This window comes from Paramisgurnus dabryanus, chromosome 11, assembly GCF_030506205.2.
Source record: "Paramisgurnus dabryanus chromosome 11, PD_genome_1.1, whole genome shotgun sequence".
Taxonomy (NCBI): Eukaryota; Metazoa; Chordata; class Actinopteri; order Cypriniformes; family Cobitidae; genus Paramisgurnus; species Paramisgurnus dabryanus.
This window is the reverse complement of record NC_133347.1, coordinates 29,143,701-29,166,223: the sequence shown is the minus strand read 5'-3', so window position 1 is coordinate 29,166,223 and position 22,523 is coordinate 29,143,701. Positions and strand designations below refer to the sequence as shown.

The 22,523-nt window shown below is 35.2% G+C and overlaps 3 protein-coding genes across 7 annotated transcripts in view; all 3 read left to right on the top strand.

Annotated features, from left to right (window-relative positions):
• tp73 (tumor protein p73) overlaps nt 1–4,967 on the top strand; it is a 34,184-nt gene extending 29,217 nt beyond the window's left edge. Inside the window, exons 10-11 of one of the 2 annotated variants that reach the window (XM_065247739.1) lie at nt 2,426–2,519; nt 2,614–4,967. In XM_065247739.1, coding sequence (XP_065103811.1) covers nt 2,426–2,519; nt 2,614–2,940 — 421 coding nt within the window. In that variant the 3' untranslated portion in view covers nt 2,941–4,967. Of the gene's footprint in view, nt 1–2,379; nt 2,520–2,613 lie in introns of both variants that reach the window. The other variant, XM_065247740.1, reaches the window with a different exon arrangement.
• A 1,253-nt stretch (nt 4,968–6,220) lies between these two features.
• rer1 (retention in endoplasmic reticulum sorting receptor 1) lies at nt 6,221–12,331 on the top strand. 4 transcript variants are annotated; one of them, XM_065247736.2, is made up of 8 exons: nt 6,221–6,363; nt 7,885–7,970; nt 8,062–8,166; nt 9,205–9,304; nt 9,442–9,520; nt 9,990–10,125; nt 10,565–10,693; nt 11,882–12,331. In XM_065247736.2, exons 2-7 carry the CDS (start codon nt 7,890–7,892, stop codon nt 10,652–10,654), a joined length of 591 nt encoding a protein of 196 aa, XP_065103808.1. In that variant the 5' UTR covers nt 6,221–6,363; nt 7,885–7,889; the 3' UTR covers nt 10,655–10,693; nt 11,882–12,331. The 4 variants fall into 4 exon arrangements, with proteins under 4 accessions (XP_065103808.1, XP_065103809.1, XP_073672373.1 ...); XM_065247737.2 differs by lacking the exon at nt 6,221–6,363 and adding an exon at nt 6,828–6,948 and having other exon boundaries at nt 10,565–10,619; XM_073816271.1 differs by lacking the exon at nt 6,221–6,363 and adding an exon at nt 6,886–6,948.
• A 2,770-nt stretch (nt 12,332–15,101) lies between these two features.
• LOC135730129 (transcription factor CP2-like protein 1) lies at nt 15,102–20,826 on the top strand. Its single transcript, XM_073816296.1, has 9 exons — nt 15,102–15,218; nt 15,876–15,973; nt 16,064–16,115; nt 16,212–16,305; nt 16,556–16,646; nt 16,749–16,831; nt 16,926–16,955; nt 19,824–19,885; nt 20,803–20,826. Exons 1-9 carry the CDS (start codon nt 15,102–15,104, stop codon nt 20,824–20,826), a joined length of 651 nt encoding a protein of 216 aa, XP_073672397.1.
• Nucleotides 20,827–22,523: the final 1,697 nt, after the last annotated feature.

Sequence of the window (22,523 nt, the reverse complement as noted above, 5' to 3'; positions counted from 1 at the left end):
CGAGCGTCGGCGCGTCCACTACACCTTTTCTTTAGCGTCGTTGGGAGGGCAGCCAGAGCTTTTATTGACGCTCTCGCCGGTGGCGGTGTGAATGCACAGTAATAATCAAGGACTTTGCTGCCGTAACATGGTTGCAGCAGGCGTAGTGATATTATGCACTGCCCGAAAATACTCCCCTGCTATTGAAAGTTACCAAGGGGACTATTTTCGGGCATTGCATAATATCACTAAGTCCTTGATAATTTTGCCAGTTTGAGAGTATAGTTCATAGCCATATATGCCTAGAAAATCACAACTTTTAATTTTCTGTCGGTCTTGTAACTACAGAGAAGTCAAGTTTTAAATAGGAAAAATATTGAAACTATTTGGTTATTTTTTAGCGCGATGCTAATGGTCTAATCAGATTCAATGGATTGTGCTAAGCTATGCTAAAAGTGCTAACGCCAGACCCAGAGATCAGCTGAATGGATTCAAAATGGTAAGAATCAAATGTTTAACTCTAGGGGAGCTGGAAAAAAGCATATTTTCAAAAAAAGTGGAGTGTCCCTTTAATAACTCCACGCTCCCCAGTTGGGAAACCAGCCTTAAACAAGAGTCTTCTTTTTGTCCATTGTCTGTTTGATTTTTTTCTATGTATCTGGGCTGAAATTACTAAATAAGTTAAGCGCTTGTGGCAAGTAAGGGGCCCCCCAGACCTGCGAGCCCCCACGCAATTGCGTGGTGGGTAAACACGCCACTGAACATATCCTCTGCTTTTAAACAAAGAAACAAACGTCAAAGTTTCATTCTATCTTTATTTGTTCTCTTTTTATTTGTTTCACTTCAAATGTTAGTAGGTTTCTTAAAGAATTCAACATTTTAAGGAAAAGCTGAGATAATTGCATTTTTTTAAAGGACTTTACTTAGAGATCAGATTCAGAGCGATGATCAAAACACACACAGAGTTCTTACTGTTTTTGGATCAGTGGATGCTTTAGTGTTTTATAAGTTGTGTAAGAGTGCCACCTAGTGGATAATAGCGGAAATAGGGAAGCGTTTTCTCTTAATTCACGAGATAACTCCTCAATGGTGGGGAAAGAGTTAATGATCTTAAATGACATAATTTAGCAAACTGAAACTGGTATGTGGGCTGCCTTTCCATCTTTACCCCATTGATTAACCTCCAAATTATTTGATCCAAATTGTATTTATTGGTATAACAGTGATTTCAACCTACTGTAAATGTGTCATCATCATCCATAAACTCCATGATTACTAATTTAGTAATTAATAATCATGTTCCATTTGTGTTAACTCTCAATGCATCACATTCAAATTTAAAGGTAGAGTCTATATTTATAATAAAATATACAAAAATGGTGCAGAATCCAACTATAATTATAAAATACGAAAAGGAGACGCACACGTCTGCTATAAATGTTAAATTAAAAGTGGGTGACATTTTGTGCAAAGTTATCACTGGACAGTACCATATAAAGCAACAGTACAGCACACAGTCACATTTCTGGAAGTCTTGTATGACAACCCCCAGTTGACAACTCTACTTTCAAAATTATTTGTTTGATGAATGTATTTTCTACATATTTTTATTGTAATAAGCAAACAATTTTCAATTGTGATTTATTTATAATAAAAGAATCAATGATATGAAAAAGTTGTTATGCATCATTGATGTGATTGCATGTTTTTAATTGCATTTTTTATAAATACACCAGTGGCGGCTCGTGACTGCTCATCCAAGGGGCGCAAATTCAAATTAAGTGTTCGGAGTGTCTCGTGTGTTGCTTGTGTTTTCAAAATGTGTGTTTGTTGCATCATGTGAACCATGTGCATCACGTGTTTTGTCAAAATAAGTGCCTGCTGCACACGCGTCAAAACAGTTTATGATAAAAGAGACGCTCACGTTCACAAAATACACGCAAGACACTCCCTTAACAGTAAACTCTGATTACGCATGAGATTATGCGAGTATCTGGCAAACGCGAGCGTCTCTTTTATCATAAACCCTTTAGACGTGTCTGTAGCAGGCACTTATTTTGACGTGATGCACACATCAAAGCGCAGAACACATATTTTGATAAAAGGAACCACGCACATGACGGGCTACATACATGTTGTGACGAACTTCGCATCGAGCGCCCTCGAAAAAAGAAGTCACCTGCTGCCACTGGTATACACTATTGCATGCAAAGTGTATTTGACCACACTACCTCTGATAAAGTGAAGACGCTTCGTTACATTCGTTTTTTGTAATCCAAAACCATTATTACATTAACATTCAATCGGTAGATGATAATCTTTTAAAATAGCTCTTGTAAGATGCAAATGCCGTGGTGCTTTGCTTGTTATGTTCTCCATGGGTGAATATGTAATTCACAGGACGCAGCCCCTTGGTCTCAGTGGGATTCCTTTTCTCTCTGAACAGTTTCTTAACCAGCCTGGGCTGCCAAAACTGTATCGACTACTTCACGTCGCAGGGACTCCAGAGTGTTTACCACCTTCAGACCCTTACCATGGAGGTAAGCTAGTAATGAACTGCATAAAAAGAAATATACAATACAAAACTATTGACAATATAACTGGTCAAAGGAGTAAAAGTCATTGATCCCTTAGGATCTTGGGGCCCTGAAGATTCCTGAACAGTTCCGGTTGGCGATCTGGAGGGGCCTGCAGGACATGAAGCAGGGTCACGATTACGGCCAGCAACTTATTCGCTCCAGCAGTAACATGGCCACTATGGCCATCGGCCCTGGAGGAGAGCTACAGCGTCAGCGTGTGATGGAGGCCGTACACTTTAGAGTGCGTCACACCATCACCATCCCAAACCGTGGAGGGTCTACAGGGGGTGAGGAGTGGGGGGACTTTGGTTTTGATATGCCAGACTGCAGGATACACAGGCACCCGATAAAAGAAGAGTATGCAGAAAGTGACGTTCACTGAAAAGGAATGACTCAATCCTCAAAGATGCGCCTTTGCTCGTATGATTTTCAGTTTCTTAAAACTGCAATGGACAGTTTATATTTTTTGTGTGTGTGCGTTTTCACATAGTAGCACTTCCAATGATTCGGTACAAATGTTTTGCATAGGCTAAATGAATTGTAAAACAATTGCTAGTGCTTTGTGGCTCCACAGACACTTTTCCCAAATAGGAATTAGAGTTTTTTTGTATTCTCAGTTCAGTTGTGGCCTTATGTTAATGTTAGATAGCACAAAACAACATGACTCATTATTATTATTATCATATTGTAGTTGTACATGGTCAAAACCATTGCCTTATTTATTTTTGGCTTAGTGTAAAAATGTGCAATTGTGTATTATATTAAATGTAAGTTTTAAATAGCAGGAAGTAATGCTCATAGATAAAGTGGATTCCCTGAAAGCACACCTTAGTTATTTTTTCAATCACAGGTTTATTAAAACCAGATAATAAATATGCTGGTTTGTGCATCAAAATACATTGAATGCATTCTGCAAACAATTTTATTAAAATTGAAATTAGATGCATTCAAGATGGACATTTAACCAGAACTAACATTTGATCTTGGTGTTACTAAGGTAAATTGATATTCTTCAGTGTCATTAAATACCTAACAGTCAACTATTTGATTTAAATAACAAAGACACAGCACCATACAAGTACAAGAATACAAGAATAGAAATGTAATTATTAATAGACACGTGTATAGCTTTTAATGTTGTTTTCCTTAATTTTTTAAACAAGGCACAATATTTCTAACAAATTTTTTTAGATGGTGCTTTACCCTAAACCTTTTTAAATCCTTTATATTTTTCTGTTAAGTATTGTGTTGTTGACTGGGAATATCATCAGACTTTAAAGTACCCGGTTTTGTGGTATTGGCCTTGCAGGTCAAGGTTTTATTTATCATACTATGTAATAATAATGTGTATAATTCACTTTGGTACTTGGTAAGCACACTGTACTCCCTATATTGTTTTTCATTGTTTTAATGAATTCTGCTTGATTAAATAGCAATGTGAGAAAAGCCAAGGTTTTAGGGTGAAGCTCATGAAAACATGTTAAGGTTGCATTTTACCAGAATAATGAAAATACAATTTTTGTAATTTTGGTATTCTTTTTTTTTTACACAAACGACTACAGTTATTTTCTTGTGTTTAATTGGAAATGTCACAATGCAACACATGGTCGTAATTGTCTCTAATGGAAATATGACATGGGACATGTTTTTGACAGGTTTCAAAAAAATTGACCCATTAATATGTTTTAACAAAGACAAACTAAAGATCTTACTCTTTCAGGGCCCAGTAATATCACTTCTTGCTTATACTAAGAAGAAAAAACAAGTGCTTTAAAGGGAACAGCTGATGGACATATCGGTTTTCATTTAAATTGATCAAATCTCATTTAACCTTTTTTTTTTGGGGGGGGGGTGATGAAAGAAAGCAGAAGTGTTTTCTATTATATGTACAAATGTCTTGATAATCAACTGAATATTTGTAAGACAGTTTATTTACATGTCATAGTGTAAAATTTGCATAAAACTGAACTAAGGGCCATGAACATTAATACTTACATTGTTTGAATGTAGTAAATGGTACATTTGTAAATTTTAATCGAGCGAATGCATGTGTAAATAACTAGTGTTAACCATAACCTTCATTTTCTCATGTGATAAGAAAACCACTTTTTAAAATTGGATGCTGTTGAAGGGAAAAATATGTTTTTTTTTAATTGGCAGTGACGGTTAAATGCTATACATCAAAGCACTTTAAGGCTTTAGGGTATTGTAAACAATGTTATATTCACAGTTAATGTCAGTCAGTATTATGTCATGTTGTCATGTTGTAATTTTGACAACTACAGATTTTAGAAATGTTTTAAGATATTGTGTTTTTATCAAAGAGCTGTAATGCTATTTCTTTTTTATATCACCACGTTTGAATTATGTAAAGTGATTTCTTTTTAAAATAAATACTAAACGTGTGCAAAAAAAGAATGATTTTTTTATGATAATTTCAATGTTTATTTTGTTAACATGCTTCTAGCATTTGGTATTTTACTGCTAACTGCATTTTGGAAATTCCATGCAAATGTCAGTTTTTACCCAAACTGATATCTCAGATGTAAATATTTAGTGGTTTAAACCCATGCAAAGTCTGTTAAAGTTTTAAAGCATCTTTTAATTATTTTGCGTAGTTTAGTGTGCAAATTTCAGAATGGTCACATTCATAACATTGTTTCTTTCTCATAAATGCGCATACAATAATTAAAATAACATAAATTTTAAATATTTCTTGAAGAGCCGGCCCTTCTCCATTTGTTGGGTGTTATTGCTTCTAGTTTGTGGCTTTTAATACACAGAATTCCTAAAAGTGTTGTCTCCCAGAAATGTCTGGGGTTTAGGAAAATATAAACAGATTGTATATGCATTATCTGAGAATGTATATTTCTAGTTTTCACTGCAAATGTCACATCCATGACACTGGAATTGCTCAACTAGAAAACAGATCTATTAGAAAAAATATGATTAAACCCACTGGAAAAATTTAAACAGATGTTAACTCATTTCAGTTCAAAGGAGGGGATTTCATTCTCCTTAGACATAATAATGCCCTTTTTGTCATTAATATAAAGGCAGTACAAAGAAATGTACAAGATAGAAAAAAGTCTTTACTCTTCTAATGTATTGATTATCAATAATTATTTGTCTTTCACATACAATATGACTAGAAAACTAATCCCATTTGCACAAAAGTGTCATGTTTATATGAATATGTCTATATCAAGAGTCTTCAGCAGGGGTTTCATGCCCCCTAGAGGATACATGGTGGCATTACAAGGTGATATATTTCAATTAAATTAGGCATAAAAAATTGCAGAATGCAATAAAAGCAAAATGCAATAAAAGGTAAACTTTTTAAAGCTTAAATATTACCACATTAAAATCTATTACGTAAAATAGAAATGTTTGTGTGTATGTTTTACGTTGTATATGACTTACATACAAATAATTTTCTATGTAATCCCACTTTTATTATAAAATATCGCAATATGGCATAAAGTAATCTATCCATCAAGGGGGCCTTGGCCTAAAAATGTTAAAGAATTCTGGTATATACCGTTTAGTTTCCTTTAGGCTCCTTTCTTTCTTATTGTTTTTTTTTCTGGTTTTGCTGTAAAAAAATACCCTGACCGTGAAGCGAGAAAACCGAACATATTATTTAGCGTTTTTTCCTTCGTGATTGTATTAAACTGTGAGCGGTTTCTCTGAGCTCGACTGATCGGGTCTGACGCAGCAGAGGTCACACAAACACTGACGTGTTCTCAGAACAGCAGCGAGTCGCGCGGATCGGCAGCGGAGAGTGACACAGCGGCAGAACCGGGTAAGAGAAATACATTTCTTGTCACCTCACACCTTAATTAACCTCTCAGAGAGCCCGACCCCACGAATATGTTGAGATTGTTCGTCATATATTCCTGCAAGGCATGGCCATTTTAAAATCGTGATTTGAGTAATACAATATTAGTGGTAGCAAAGTTTACCTCTTGCTCAAATCGCGTTCGGATTTCCCCGGAAGTGAGTTGTCCACTTTTCTGCGTGTCTGCTGGTCTTTGTAGTTCTTTCTTGACGTGTACCACCTAGGTTTTCATTTCACAATCACAAATAAAAACTACAACAGGGTTGTTTCCGCCCAGGCGTAACGGCGTCGTTACGGACGTAGGGAAGTGTAGTTCAATACTCGGCCGTTCTTGTTAAGTGTCATAACAAGAGGGCCTATGCGAAAACTACAGTAACCAGCATTATTTGCCTCTTCAAGGATCGCTTACCCACCGATGCTAAATATCAAATTAGCTTGTAGGGGTTGATCATTCTTGTACAAGTTAAGCTGTTAATTGTATTATTAGTAAGTTTATAACAATTAGTGGTAAAGGTTTAATCGTTAGGTGTTTGTCTATGTGGTTTTCCGGTAAGAACAGACTTAAATGTACCGGAACTGAAACGTCCTCTGCCTGTATATTCATTTGCATATACTGTCTTTTTCCTTTTAGACCCCAGATGGAAGACTAGTATCTGGAGGAAAATAGATGATTATTATTATTATTATGTGTTCGCAAATATTTGGCATATAGATAAATGTGTAGCACTCTACAGCAGTAGGAGAGTTTTATTTTACTGTAACACGAAAGCAGTCATTGAAGTATGAGGAAATGTGCCAGACGAACTGGTTTAGGACTCCTGCTTTTGGGAGAGGCACAGGACTGACCCTTCATTCATCTTAGTTTAGATGATCAAGTGGGCTGTTAATTATCTTACTTTTAAAACATCTGCTTCATTTTGTACTGCAGTTACATCTAAAAGGAGATGAATTCTGAAAAACAGTGATTTGTGTATTGTCATTTACTAAAATGGAAAAAAATGAGTCCTACTATACCTTTTAATACACATAGGTAATACATCTTTATATCCACACTACTTGAACATTATCAAACAACGAAAATTCTTTTAACTAAAATAAAAAATGTCCTGTCGTAATGTGTAAAGGCTATGTATTAAAATAGCTTTTGTGTCTGCTTTGTAAGCTTGTTTTTTGATAAAGTAAAAGAAAAATGTTTGTTAGGATGCTTCACATTTAACTTTAAAGGAACACGGCCACATTTTGCAAATTTAGCTTATTCACCGTATCCCCCAGAGTTAGATAAGTCCATACATACCTTTCTCATCTCTGTGCGTGCGGTAACTCTGTCTGACGCAGCCCCTGCTTGCTTAGCTTAGCACAAAGACTGGAAGTGAATGGCTCCAGCTAGCAAACTGCTTCTAATAATTGACAAAATATATGTATTTTGTTTCATAATATAGAGTTGAGTAATATAATAAATGTCAATCTTTTGCTTCACATTCACAGACAGAATGCCAGAAGGAGACAGTAGTGGTGAGTCCATCCATGGGAAACCATCAGCGATCGGAAACTTCTTTAAACGGCTTGGACAGGTTCGGTTATGCAAAGTTATTCATGTTCAAGCAAGATTTCAGCACAAATTTACAAACAAGGTGACAAGTTTTTTTTTGTTTTTGGTTGCAGGTTTATCAGTCATGGTTGGACAAGTCAACACCATTCTCAGCAGTCCGATGGGCGTCCACTCTTCTTCTAACGGCCATATATATGATCAGAGTATATATTTTACAGGTAAAAACATCTGATGTTTGCTCTAACAACTGGTTATAAATTGTTTTTATTCTTTATTTTACTTCAACATAATATAGTCATCATTTTTTTGACCAACCTTAGCTTTTTTAGGGATTTGTTCCTGTGTTTATAGATAGCTTTGAATTTTGCACAAAAAAATCAAATGTACATTAACTCATTTTCTACCAGATTTTCTTTTAAAAGTTGCCAGCATTTTTTTATCATGTTCAAAAAAGTTTAATGCCTTCCAGAATATGTATATCAACATGCAAAATATCAAAAGAAGGAACAGACCGTCTGCTTTTAAACAAAAGTTTTTATCCTATCTTTAATTGTTTTCTTTTTATCACCTCTCTCATATGGGTAGGTTTCTTAAGAAATAGCAAAAAAAAAAAGAAATTTCTTAACAAAAAGCTGAGATAATTGGATATTTGTGAAAGACTTCTGATAGAGATCAGATTCAGAAGGATGATTTAAACATGCATAGAGTTTTTACTGTTTCTGGATCCGTAAATGAAATGGTGTTTATAAGGTGGATAAGAGTCACCTAGTGTATAAAAATGGATAATGGATTGCCATAAAAACTTGTCTTTGGCAGGGAAAGAGTTAAATAATGTTTACTAGGGCACTTAACAGTAATATAAGATCCTTTTAGTAAATGTAACCGAAATAAGGCTTACACTTTCTTGAATCTTAGGACGTGCATGTTTTGCATTAAACTCTATGTCAGATAAAATTCCCAAATGTTCCAAAATAATTTGTGAAACACAAAGTTTTGTTTAATTAACGTCTGCAAAACAATGAAAAATAAGTTTCGTGATTTCTAATAATATTGCCAAGAGGCAGCATGTACATTGAGAATAGCAAAGGCCCTAAAACACATCCTTGTGGTAATCCATAATTTACTGGCATTAGTTTTGTGATTACCTATTTAGATAAATGAAATGTTAACGGTCTAAAAGTTATGATTAACTATTAAATCATGAATTTCTGAAACTGAAACTGTAAAAACATTTGTCTGTTTGTGTTATTTATTAGGGGTGGTACATTGTCACATATGCTCTTGGGATCTACCACCTTAACCTCTTCATTGCTTTCCTCTCACCAAAAGTGGATCCCTCATTGCTGGATGATCCAGGTAGGCCCAAAATTGTGTTTTGCATTCAGGATATTAAATTCAAATGGTTCTTCATGCTTATGCACATCCTTCACCTTTGATGATTTTTATTGCTGATGATTAGTGAAGAGAGATTTTATTTCATATCCGTTCTTTAGATGAAGGTCCAGCACTTCCTACAAAACAGAATGAAGAGTTTCGGCCGTTCATCAGGAGGTTGCCAGAATTCAAGTTTTGGTTAGTTGTCACATAATGACTCACAAACAGTTTCTATTAAAACAGGAAGTTTGGACAAGACATATCAAAGCACTACAAAATCTGTAGTTTTTCATACATGACGTAATGAAGTGCATCACAAAACAAATACATTTTACATTTTGACAAGCATTCAAATTAGGGTTTGTCCTTATATTAAACCTTTGATTAATTCAACCCAAACCAATTCATGTTTACAATAACCATTTTTCCAAAGCGACTTTACAAGGTACACATTTTATTATTATTTGTGCTCCTGGGGATTAAACTCACAACCTTTTCCTGCAAACGCAGTCCTCTACCACTGAGCTATAGGAATGTATAGACCCAATTTAGCCACAGTGTCACCCAAATATTCATGCACCCTAATGCATTTCTTGCATTATATGACTGTGTTTGTATTCTGATTACATCTTTGTCATAATTTGTTGTTTTTGGCTTATGTTTTTAGGCATTCAGCAACAAAAGGCATCGTCATCGCTATGTTTTGCACATTCTTCGACGCCTTTGATGTGCCAGTGTTCTGGCCCATTCTCGTAATGTATTTCATCATGCTGTTCTGCATCACGATGAAACGCCAGATTAAGGTAATAAAACTTTATTTGAATATTTATCATTCCATTTATATAGATTTAACCCTTTCCCCACCATTAACGAGTTATCTCGTCAATTAAGAGACAACATTTCCCTGCCAATAACGCTTTCTTGACGAGTTCTTGCGGTAATCTGTAATTTTGCTAGTTTTAACTAGATTGATAACGTTTTGTTTGTTTTAAAGCAGAGAGTCTGTGCTTTCTTTTGATTTATTTGTATGTTTATATATTTATAGAAGAAAGTTTTTCTGGAAGGCATTTTGTGAAAATCACAAAAAATGCTGTCATGCAACTTATTAAAAAAGGCTGGCGGGTTAACTGATTTCATTAATCCAGCATAGTCCAGGTGTAATGTTGTAAATTCAAGACCTTTGCTGACTTGCCCAACGTGGAGAGCAACCAGGTTTTGACAATGTTTGTATTTTCTCTACAGCACATGATCAAGTATAGATACCTGCCCTTCACACATGGGAAGAGGACTTACCGAGGCAAGGAAGACACAGGGAAAACCTTTGCTAGTTAAAATTCCCCCTCCTGAAATTAAAGTTATTGATGAAGAATGGTGCGTAAAAAGGGTTGAGGATTTATCCCCCCTTTTTTGTTTTTGTTTTTCCGAGTAAGAAAAATCTGGACCTGTTGAAACTTGTGATTTGCATTACAATGTTTTTCTGCCTTTTTGGTGTTTGGGCCTTTGAGAACTGCCATTGATTTGCCAGTTCAGAAACAAAAAATGAAGTCCCCATTCTTCTCCAAACTTTATAGATTTTCTGATAGATTTGAAAGAAATAGTAAAAAATAAAAATTCTGCCATCATTTATGTTTGTGAACCACAAAAAAATTGTAGAATAGAAATATATAAAAAATCAGATAGTTTTTCATCCAAAATTGAATTGGGATGGCAAAAAAATGGCAAAACACACCATAAAACGAATCCATTCTATGATAATGCTATAAGAGCCTTCTGTAGCCATATCAGCTTTACATATGAGCTACAATCTAGTGTTTTGTTCCTTACATAAAACTCTTTTATGAAACGTATCATATGCATTACCTTAATGGTACTCTTTGTCATTTTTGGAGCAAGACAGCCCCAGTCCCATCCCCATAAACATTATAAGAAAAGTGTTCTGCATGCCATCTATTTTGTTTTTTTAATGTCATGGATTGACAGAATGCCATGAGGATAACAAATGATGACAGTTTTTGTTTTTTTCATTTTGGAGACAACTATTACTTGAATTCATCTCTCACTTATTATTTCAAAGCAATGAATGGGAAGGTTTGTCAGTTGTATGGCTACTATTAATGGAACGTGTATTAAGCCACTAATATTTTAAGATTAATTGACCTTTATAGCGTTTAAATCTAGAAATCTCTATAAATCATAGATCAGGAGAAACATTAGATTCAGTATTGTGATGCACTAATGTAAGAAATTTCCAGGAGAGGGGAGACTGCTGATTTTCGATACATAATGTAGTTGAGTTGATCCCACATGTTCATATCAATTTGTCTTCTACATCAATTGTAATTCTTTTAATGTGGTGTACAATATTAGTATTTAATTCTGTAAATAGTTCTCCACCAAAATCACACCCTTTTGCTGTTGTAAGATATTCTTCATAGAAACCTTGTACAACACTTTTTAAAGCAAATATGCATTCCATTATATAGTATGAAAGAAAATATTGTTTCTATATTCTTGTTTTTAGCAATCCCAATAAAAATCTTCTCTCTTTTTCTTTTGCAGAGGAAACATAAAGTTGAGTGCTTTAACTATTACAAATGGATGGAGAGGGTTGAAGGTTTTTTTGTGCTGGGCTCTAACAACTAGTGTAGGTTTTTAAATGGAAACAATTTCATTAACTTCCATTAGCACTGGACATATGGATAAAGCAGTTTTAAAAAAAAGTGCATTTTTTGGAGGGGGGAGAACTATATATATATATATATGTATAATTTTTTATGGTTAGTGTGTTTTTTTTTTTAAGATTTTTCTTTTCAGACAATGCATTTACTTTTAAATTAATCTGCATCTTATTAAATGGAAACAGAATCATTAAATAAGTTGTTAATTGCTGAATAAAGACATTTGCATGTTTTAGGTTTTCTTGTGCTGCTGTTGAAAAGAAAACACCATAAGTTTAATAACTGTGTACATTTTTCACTCCAAGTGTGATTAAAAGACCTTGTCCCTTCATGTCTCATGACTTCATTCCTCTAATTTAAATGAATACGTTAGAAATGAATGGCAATCAACTGAACCAATGTCTACTCTAAATAATAAGTTGCATGAAATAAATCCTGATGTTGGGAAAAGCTTCATTTCTGTTTTGAGAGTCGTGGTTATCTCTAGAAAAAGTAAAAAAAAAATGTATCAAGGTAATCCAAACACAGTTCTAAAATTGTTAAATGAATGGATCTTTTAAACACCATGCCACTTCAAAGGCTATATTGACCTCCTAAGACCCAAGCTTTGGTTTGTCTTTTGTTTCAGATTTCCTTCAGCTGTTTTGGGGTTAGGAAGAACCAATAAATATAATAACAAATATTTTTCTTTGAATATGAAGCAGTGTCTCCATTGTCCATGTTTATGTACAACAGGTTCCAGTTTCACAGAATTAACTATTATGGTGCAAACAACAAAAAATGTGATGTCCACGTATGTGGACATTCAGGTCTTAGGAGGTTAATGGCGAGAATAAGGAAAGATTCCTTCAATTTAGTTCAAGGGTTATACTTTATTATGACAAGTATTATTGTTATAAATTACCTTTTATATCCAAAAGATGCTATGATATTCAAAGAGTTTGTATAAGAGTATCATCCACTGTCTACAACAGTAATACATCGTATAAAGCATAAGTTTCTACAGTGTATATATTTCTACATTTATATATGATTATTTACATACTATAGTTGGTAACAGGTGATGGTTTATATTATTGCATTAAATGACAAAATACAGCCAATAGTTTATGGAGGACCACAAGAGTCATGCAAAATGTAATAAAGAACTTCAATTTTTAATAACTACCTGGACAATAAAAATAGCAATTAATATATTTGTTTAAAAATTCATTAATTAATCTATAAATAAATAGACAAAGTTACAAAAAAAAACATTATGTAACATTTTATTAGGCAATAAAAAATGAGATTATAAAAATAACATAGAAATGAAATATTAATCCATTAATAAATAGTTCAAATTAATATAACAATTTATAAAAACAACATAAAATACTCAATAAGTTCATCATTTTAAATTGCATTTATAAATTCTTAATTAAATAATGGAATTTCAAAATGTATTTCAAAAAGCGATTTAAAAAGAGAAATAAATAACTGAAATTGAATTACAAATACAGGTTTAAATTAGGCATTTAAAAGGGCATTTCCGTTTGACTTTTCTGTGTTCATTTCCCCGTTGGTTCTCCTTATTCTTTTCGCTATTGGATTTGCTTTTCGTTTTAGCCTCTCTATTTAGCTTTTCCGTGACTCTTTGGGTCCTCATCTGAAATCTATAAATCTGCGCATGACATACAATCAGAGCCAATCACCGAGCTTGTTACATCCTCCTAGCCATAGCTAATTTGCATTTCTCATTTGACCATTTGCAAGGACCCAAAGAGTCACGGAAAAGCTAAATAGAGAGGCTAAAGCGAAAAGCAAATCAAATAGCGAAAAGAATAAGGAGAATCACTGGGAAAATGAAAATAGAAAAGTTAAACGGAAATGCCCTTTTAAATGCCTAATTTAAACCTGTATTTGTAATTCAATTTATAAATCCAGTTATTTATTTCTCTTTTTAAATCGCTTTTTGAAATACATTTTGAAATTCCATTATTTAATTAAGAATTTATAAATGCAATTTAAAATGATGAACTTATTGAGTATTTTATGTTGTTTTTATAAATTGTTATATTAATTTGAACTATTTATTAATGGATTAATATTTCATTTCTACGTTATTTTTATAATCTCACTTTTTATTGCCTAATAAAATCTTACATAATGATTTTTTTATAACTTTGTCTATTTATTTATAGATTAATTAATGAATTTTTAAACAAATCTATTAATTGCTATTTTTATTGTCCAGGTAGTTATTAAATATATATAAGTTCTTTATTACATTTTGCATGACTCTTGTGGTCCTCCATAATAGTTAATGTCTCCCTCTTGTGGAGTTATAAAGCTCAAGCACTTCAAGTTCTCAATGTTGCAAAAATCATGATCATTTCAACAGGGAAAATACTTGACACTAGTTGAAATACTATTGCAGTAATAAAAAATATTTTAAGTGAAATATGTTTTTTAATGTTTTTTATGTAAGTAGTCATTGTTCAAAATGATCATTTGTGATATCAATATTACACATTCATGACATCTAAATGTCATTCTTTATATATGAAATTGACTGTTGTGCATAAACAAATATCTTTATTGAAACACATTAAAACAATATAAGTTTACTAAAAGATGCATTCTTTATCATTATCATCATTTGTAATATTTTAGTTTTCACTGTAGTGGCAAAGTTGTCTTCAGATATCTGTAATGCTGTTGTGATGAATAAAAAGGCAATTTAAGATATCTTTTGCTGGTCTATAATGACATCTGGATATAATGAATCAATTCCATCTAAAATGTCTAAAACAACCACGGCAACAATTGAACATAGAATAGGCTTTATGCACAGCTGCACTACTTCCTGAACTTCAGCCAGCTCCTTTCCTGTCTGACATTATTGGACAAACTGATTAATCCAGGTGTGCCTGACCTCAGTAGTCACAACAACAATAATCAGATATTGTAACACTAACCCCAACTTTATTTCACAGTCTGAAGTCATCACAGTGCAATATTATTAAATATGAATATTTAATACAATGGATCAGCCTGTTTCATTTTTGTAAATCCACCTGGTGGTCCAGAAATGACACTGTAACTTTAATGATCAGAAAATGTCCTCTTGCACTTTTCTTCTCAAGCCAAAAGGTGCAGATCGCAGACTCAAGAATGACCAAGAGAAAATTGAGAAAAAATGTCAACCCTCCTATAAAACTACTGTGCTTACTGAGGTAAGGTATGAGGATGAGTAAATAATAGCACATTTTTTCAGGTTTGTGAGAAGTGTTCATTTCAAGGTCCAGTGTGTAGATTTTGTTGCGGCATCTAGCGGTGAGATTGTGATTTGCAACCAGTTGCTCAGTCCACAGCTCACCCCTCCCTTGCAAAACACATAGTGAAGCTACGGTAGCCACCACATGACAAACATATCATCGTCTAAGACGACAAAGTGACAAAATGCCTTCTATAGGACTACTGTAGAAACATACCGGTGACTTCCATGTAAGGAGACCCGCAGTGTTTGTAGATAAAAACAGCTCATTCTAAGATAATAATAACAATACGGTTAATTTTTTAAAGTCTTTATACACCACTGATAATATAGTTATGTATATTATATTGCATTTCGGTCAAGAGATCCTTATAAATGTTACACAGTGCACCTTTAACTTGGCCTATCTGATGAGATCTATATCAAACTCTCACAAAGTCTCCTACAAATACCTCTCTCCTTTGACTGACCATAGTAAAATATTAAGCTTTCTTGCACAAACAAGATGTGAAGTTCACGTGTTTGCATGCTGGACAATCCACATTGTAAATAAGGTCAAGGTGTGAAACTAAAAAAAGTCATGTAACTTGGTATAATTTCCTTTCCTCTCTTTAAGTGCTTCCTTTGGCCTGAAGCCCCATCGATCAACACTACAAGAAACACTCCATCTCCTCTTTATCCCAGCAGTCCTGCTTCATACAGCTTTCAAGAGGGGTGAGTCCTTGCGTTGGCTATACTTAGCTTTTCTCGCACACAAGATAATACCCAAAAAGCCCACTGTCTCCCATCTTACTGTGTTTATAGAAACTGCTCTCCAGACCAGCAGGGGGAGCTTGTTCTGCCCAGCAACTTTGATGTAAGTATTTTAAGATAGTTAAAGCATTAATGCCTTCCTTTTTTATTTTATAGGTGTGTGTTTGAGGACATGGATTGTTATTATTTTGCCATGTAGCACCTGTTGCCTTCGTCCTCTGCGTATGACAAACAGCAGTGGTTGCATCGTAATAGGTTCTCATTTTTCTGCAGGAGTTTCTCTGGTTTCTTAGGTAAGCTGAACTATATTATTGGATCTCATCTGAATGTTTTTCTGTGAGCTCACCACAGTGCATTCTGGGATAGCCTTCTCTACAAAGCAACACTAGATTACAATTTGTCTCAAACATTTTTATGTCAGGAGTGCAACTATGATGTCTTGTTGATGTTCTCTGTTTCAGAACAGAGCCATATTAGCCATGTTTTACCTAAAATGTTAGTGCTCGATTATTCTTTAAATAACAATGTTAATTTGACTGACAGGTTCTGATTTGCTAAAAATGAGCAGAGACGACTTCATTCAGATCTGTGGGCCTGCTGATGGAATCCGTCTTTTTAATACAATCGAGGGGAGGTGAGCTGTCTCTTTAAATAAACACTGCTCACCCGTCACCATGATCCAAATTTGATGCTTCATAATCATGTTGTTTGATCTTTTCGCATTAATGTCTGTCAGGTGCGTACAACCACGTCTCACTGTCTATGTATCTCAGCTGCAGAATAGATATCAATCACATGCCAAAGGAGGGGCTGATGGAGGTAAGAGACAGCACATTGTTTATGATACCTGTGACATGCAGGAACCATTCAGACGTATTCCTAATACTCCGGCTTTTCATTTTTTTGTTTGTAGTCTACCATGCCCTGTACCTAGAGGACCTTAAGGGCGATTTATACTCGTGCGTAGGTCCTACGGCGTAGCAGCGACGGCGTAGGTTCCGCGTCGGTTTTCATTTATACTTGTGCGTCGCCGTCCGCGTCGACGTGCAAAGACACGCGAAACCGCTGGTTGGCAGTAATCACGCGTGTAACCACAGTAGCAGCAGAAGTCGTCACAGAAGAAGAAGCTAAGCAAGTTAACCCACAAACGAAGAAAAAATAGCAACTTGTTGTGTATAATTTGAGAAGACCAGCAATGATGTAAGTAAATAAACAGCGACTTATGTTGCAGTTTTAGTTAAATCACTCCTCGACTTGGCTCATCTTTGTTTTCACCATAGATATGTATATAAAGGCTAGATGGCTCGTCCGCGCTGATGGCCAATTGAGTGGAACGTCCGCATTTTGGCGGCCATCTTAGGACAGGGCGCTCGCTCACTCGTAGCATTGAGTTTTAATGATGCAGGTACTTTTAAATGACCATAACTTGCTTAATTTTTTACCGATTTTCAAACGGATTGGTTTGTTATAAACGTCAAAGATGTACCTATGACACTGAATACGTATACTAAAAATAAATAAAAAATTCATGGAACATGTTAAAGCATCCAGAATTATAGCCACGTTAATAACGTTTGTAAAAAACCAAACCGTTAGTAAATCCGTCAAGAATTCAGCAAGTTACGAGCATTTTAGTTGGCGTATGTCACTCACCTTCCGTCCACAGCAGCAGGGAGCAGCACTATGGCAGCACTGACCTAAGATGGCCGCCAAGTGACGACACAGCTGACTCCGCCTTGAGCCATCTAGCCTTTATATACATATCTATGGTTTTCACCGTCTCAACCGGAAATACCTATGACGCAGTTTTTTTTACCTGACGGGAGGGGTTCTGGTGGACCAATCACAGAGCTTGCGGTTGGCGTAGGTCCGACGCGCTGTTAGGAATTTTGTGAGGTGCGCGTCAGGCTACGCAGAGCTACGCACAGGCTACGGATAGCCTACGCCGTAGCTACGGCGTAGCCAGGGGCGGATCTAGAAATTTTTTTATGGGGTGGCAAGGGGGTGGCATGAGAACTAGGAGGGGTGGCAATGAAGTAAGCGTCCTTGCATGGTTGTCGTGGATACAAGAAATTATATACTGTATATACTATATTCGGTGTATACACTGGACCTCAAATTTTTATAACATAAAAAACGCAACAACAAATGTTCCTATAAGTAAGTACCCAAGCAGCTACCTTTAGCATCTCTACTGTAGCACCCTTTGTCTTAATACTAAGTTAATACATACAGCTTATCAATATCTTAAAACACTGACTGTAACCATGATGGGCAAAGTTGAACGAAATGGTATAAAGACTGTTATATAAATAAAATAGGTTTGCCTAGTTTATATTAATGTTAAACATATTTGAAAGGCACACATCTCATAACCCTCTCCTTTAATCCTTTCACTCACTTGATGATGGATTTATGTCTTTTCACTTCTTTTTAGCTCTTTGCCATCCATATGTTTCTTTCTTTCATGACTTCATCTATTCCTTTCCCTTCCACAACATATTTTTCTGTTTTATTTGTCCCTTCCACTCCCATAGTATTTGATTTTTCTATTCTTTTAGGTTAGAAAAATGGATATCAGCCTTTCTTTTCATAGTATCCTGGAAAATGCAGCATTGAGTTTTGTCTTTCAAGCTTTCTAAACATACACAACACTGAATAGTTTTGTCTCCTTAATGAAGACAAATAAAAACATTAGACTATATCATAACGAGTGATTTCATATGCACGTATGGAATATTTTGATTGCTGCAGTAGCTAACAAGACATGACGGGCTAACTCTAGAAAGAACTGCTTAAAAGATATTTACTGCTTACACAAACCTGCAGTTCAGTTGTTTTAACTACCAAGCAACTACCTCAGGCAATCAACAGTTTAATTTTTGTATTTTTATCCTGATGCAACATTTATCTGTAAAATATGACTGTATTCAGTACTCTGATTTGCTGATGTGATGCTCAACTTAATCACTTTAAGACACTAAAGAGAAACCACTAATGTTTTGGCAGCATGTGATGATGTGAGGTGCTTTATTAGATCAGAATTACTTTCTAAAGACGTCACGTGAAGAGACTCTTTCTTCATGGGCATAAGTTGCACGTCCATAATCATTCTTGCCTTTCACCTCAACAATGGAAAAGTAACGTTTGTGCTTTTTATACTTTGTGTTTGCGTCCGCTACCTTTGTTTTGAGATCGTTGTACTTCCCATCGATCTGTTGTTGCGGGTTTGTGCGACTCGGAAGGGATGGACTGCAGCGCGAGAACCGGGCTGCGTGTGAGTGCCTTGGATGGGGCGATGCATCCTTTCACGGTAGTTTCCAAAAGTCTCCAACAACGCCAGAAAAGATCGCTAGATTTGTCCTAGTCGCTTTTTTAATAAAGTCGCTAAAGGGGTCTAAAAAGTTTGGCAAGTTGGCAAGACTGCGCGGACTTTTTTACACTTTTACACTTTTTTCTGCTCGGACTGACTGTTCGTGCTGCTTGTTCGTGCTGCTTGTGAACTCTGCTGCCTCTGGTTGGCTAACGATGGAAATTAAGCCAATCATCATCATTGTCCCACCCCCTCTAAGACACACACACCAATCATCGTCAGATATGTGTCTCCCACCCCTAAACACACGCAGAGAAACACTACATTGCCTTTCTGGTTAAAAGAGCCTTCTCGGGTATATATTATATATATTAGGATACAAGCGCTGGGGTGGCATATGGGGTGGCAATGCTTTTATTTAGGGTGGCAACTGCCACCCCGTGCCACCCCAGTAGATCCGCCCCTGGGCGTAGCACCTACGCACGACTATAAATCGCCCTGTGATTGAGCTCACTGAGATAGCCAATCTATATAATGTGCCCTCACAGCAGATTCATCATGTATACACTCAATGGTGCTTAATTTTATCAAAACTTAATCTGCATGTTATGTGACTACACAACACTACAAGATATACAAAACTGGAAAATGGACAGATGCGTTTTATGTACCAATAAATTACCAGAGAATTAGATGATAATTTAATGACATATAAAAATATCAACAATGTAAAATACCATTCATAAAAACTTTTAAACGGACAAAAAATAAATGTCTTTAAAATTTAACTTCCAAATGCTATTAAATTATTGAAATATTTTCTTATAATCTCAGTGGGTTCTTCAAGTAAATAATTTAGGTCAATGGCTGACAAAGGTAAAATCAGTGAGAAGGGTCTTGAGATGAATTCTCAGATAAATATATATAGTGTGTATTCAATGAAATCAAACAGTTTACAGTCCCTTACGACGTGACACGATGACGTAATTGATTATAGAGTGTAAAACGTCACATAAAGTCTGGTCTCTCAGGGAACCGAGGTTACTGTAGTAACCGATATGTTTACACTCTGTTGGGTTATTTTATGGTAAGAAGAAAAACAGTCAGGTGGCTCAACCGCTCCGCTAAAGATCCACTGATTCCGATGATCCACTTCGTGTTTTCCCGACCGCTCTGCAGCACCTCTCTCACAATCTGGAGAGGAGTTCCCAAAGTTCGTTGCATTAACAGGTAACTTTAGGTTCATTACATTACTTCGGTTGTCGATTCGCTGAATTAGTAATTTGGTAGTTTGTTTTTGTAATGATTTGCTCTCTGTCTTCTAAAAGTAAAAACAACTTAGCAAGCAAATAAAAATAAAAATCCACGCTTAGAATTGCTTGTCTAATCAAATTAATGTACCCGATCAAATCCAGCTAAGGCCAGCATAAGCTGGTAGCTGGTTTAAACTGCTTTTCTCAGCTTATGCTTGTTTTAGCTGGATTTTTCAGTAGGGATCTAATAGAAGTAACAAAAAATTCTGTTGTTTAGCACACTTTGTAGACAAAAAACAAACCAGCAATGCCTTCACAAGAAAGTCGACAGAGACAGAGGGTTAAGGATGGGAAGGCTGCTAAAAGCAATTCAACATTGCAACTGGATTCAAATCTCCACCAAGCCAGCCGGTAAGTCGTATAATAGAATATTTAGCAGTTTGTCAAACTTTACTTCTTGTTATTAAGTATATTTATCTTAACCTCCTAAGACCTGGTGTGTCCACATACATGGATATCACATTTTTATGTTGTTAGCAGCATAATACTTAATTCTGTGTAACTGTGTACGTGGACAATTACACTGCTTCATGTTCAAAGAAAAATATTTGGATATTATATTTATTTGTTCTTCTTAACCCCAAATAGCTGGAAGAAATCTAAAATCCAAACCAAAGCTTGGGTATTAGGAGGTAAATAACATTATAATCACTTATGCTAGTCATCTATAACACACTACAGACATGTTTTATTAAAACACATCAATAGTTCCACCCCCCTCTACATAACGTTAGCCCTTTTTTTGGTTTGGACCACTGTCCCTCAAACTGTCTGTGCACGGCCCTAAAGGTGCCGAAGAATGCATTGAACTAATATTAAATGAGTCCAGGGCCCTACGCAGGATTTTATAAATACTGAGGTCCATATAAGTATTTTTTTAGGGCATGCACAGACATGATTAAAAAATCTTATTTTTCTGTTCTACATATGAATTTTAATACATAAGAAAACCAAAGAATCAAATAACTATAGATTTCAAACCATGTCAGTATGGAGAAGACTTGTATTGGTCATTAGGAATACATTGTAATACTTATTTTACCATCCTGGGCACACTGGGCTGTGTCAGTAAAGTAAACACAGGCTAACTGAATATAGGATCATTTTAGTGAATTAACTAAAGGCTATCAATAATTAATTTATTAAATTAATTCACAATATGCACACACTTATTATACACTTAATATGCTGAAATACAACATAAGTAATGCAGTGGTAGAACTGGAATTGTAGAAATGGGTTAGCCAAGGCTAGAAGGTCCATATCCCATTAAAGAAAACTATAATTATTAAAAAAGCATAAATGAATCTACGATTACTTCACATTACCCCACATTAGATAAATATTTTTCTTGCCCTGCATATATTACTGCATGCATTATACTAATTGTAAGATTTATTCATTAATTTAAAACTTCTCAAATCTGATTTACTGTCTGGTAATGAAGCAAAAGGCTTCTTGTTAACTGCAGTAACTTTAGTAAAAGTTGTTCAGGAAATCAAAATTCCATGATAAACCTTAAACTTAATTTAAAATCGCAGAGCTCAACACAGAAGAAGTTACAGTCAGGACGAGTGAGTGATTTTTTCTTCTTTTGTTGTTTAATTAACTTTAAAGGATAATTCCGGTATTTAACACTTTGAGTCTCATTTCTGGTTTGTTTTGGATGAACTACAGTGATGGACACAGAAATTTTGACAATGGGTCGTGTCTTGAGTTTTTGACTCGTTTAGAAGCGTCTCTTGACTGCTTCAGAATGGAAGTCAATGGCCATGCACAAACATGTCATTAAAACAACACTTAATGTTCATTTTCAAAACTGTACTACTCACGGAGTAGTTCGTGGTGTTCGTTGATGATTAAAAACAAATATATTGGCGGAATG

Excerpts from the sequence above, each read along its gene's own strand:
- rer1 (XM_073816272.1), top strand. Across the intron at positions 7,971-8,061 it reads TCTTTAAACGGCTTGGACAG|GTTTATCAGTCATGGTTGGA; the intron begins GTTCGGTTATGC and ends TTTTGGTTGCAG. Across the intron at positions 9,305-9,441 it reads CTCATTGCTGGATGATCCAG|ATGAAGGTCCAGCACTTCCT; the intron begins GTAGGCCCAAAA and ends TCCGTTCTTTAG.
- LOC135730129 (XM_073816296.1), top strand. The coding sequence starts at position 15,102 with ATGTCCTCTTGCACTTTTCTTCTCAAGCCAAAAGGTGCAGATCGCAGA. Across the intron at positions 16,306-16,555 it reads GAGTTTCTCTGGTTTCTTAG|GTTCTGATTTGCTAAAAATG; the intron begins GTAAGCTGAACT and ends TTTGACTGACAG. Across the intron at positions 16,832-16,925 it reads CAAAGGAGGGGCTGATGGAG|TCTACCATGCCCTGTACCTA; the intron begins GTAAGAGACAGC and ends TTTTGTTTGTAG.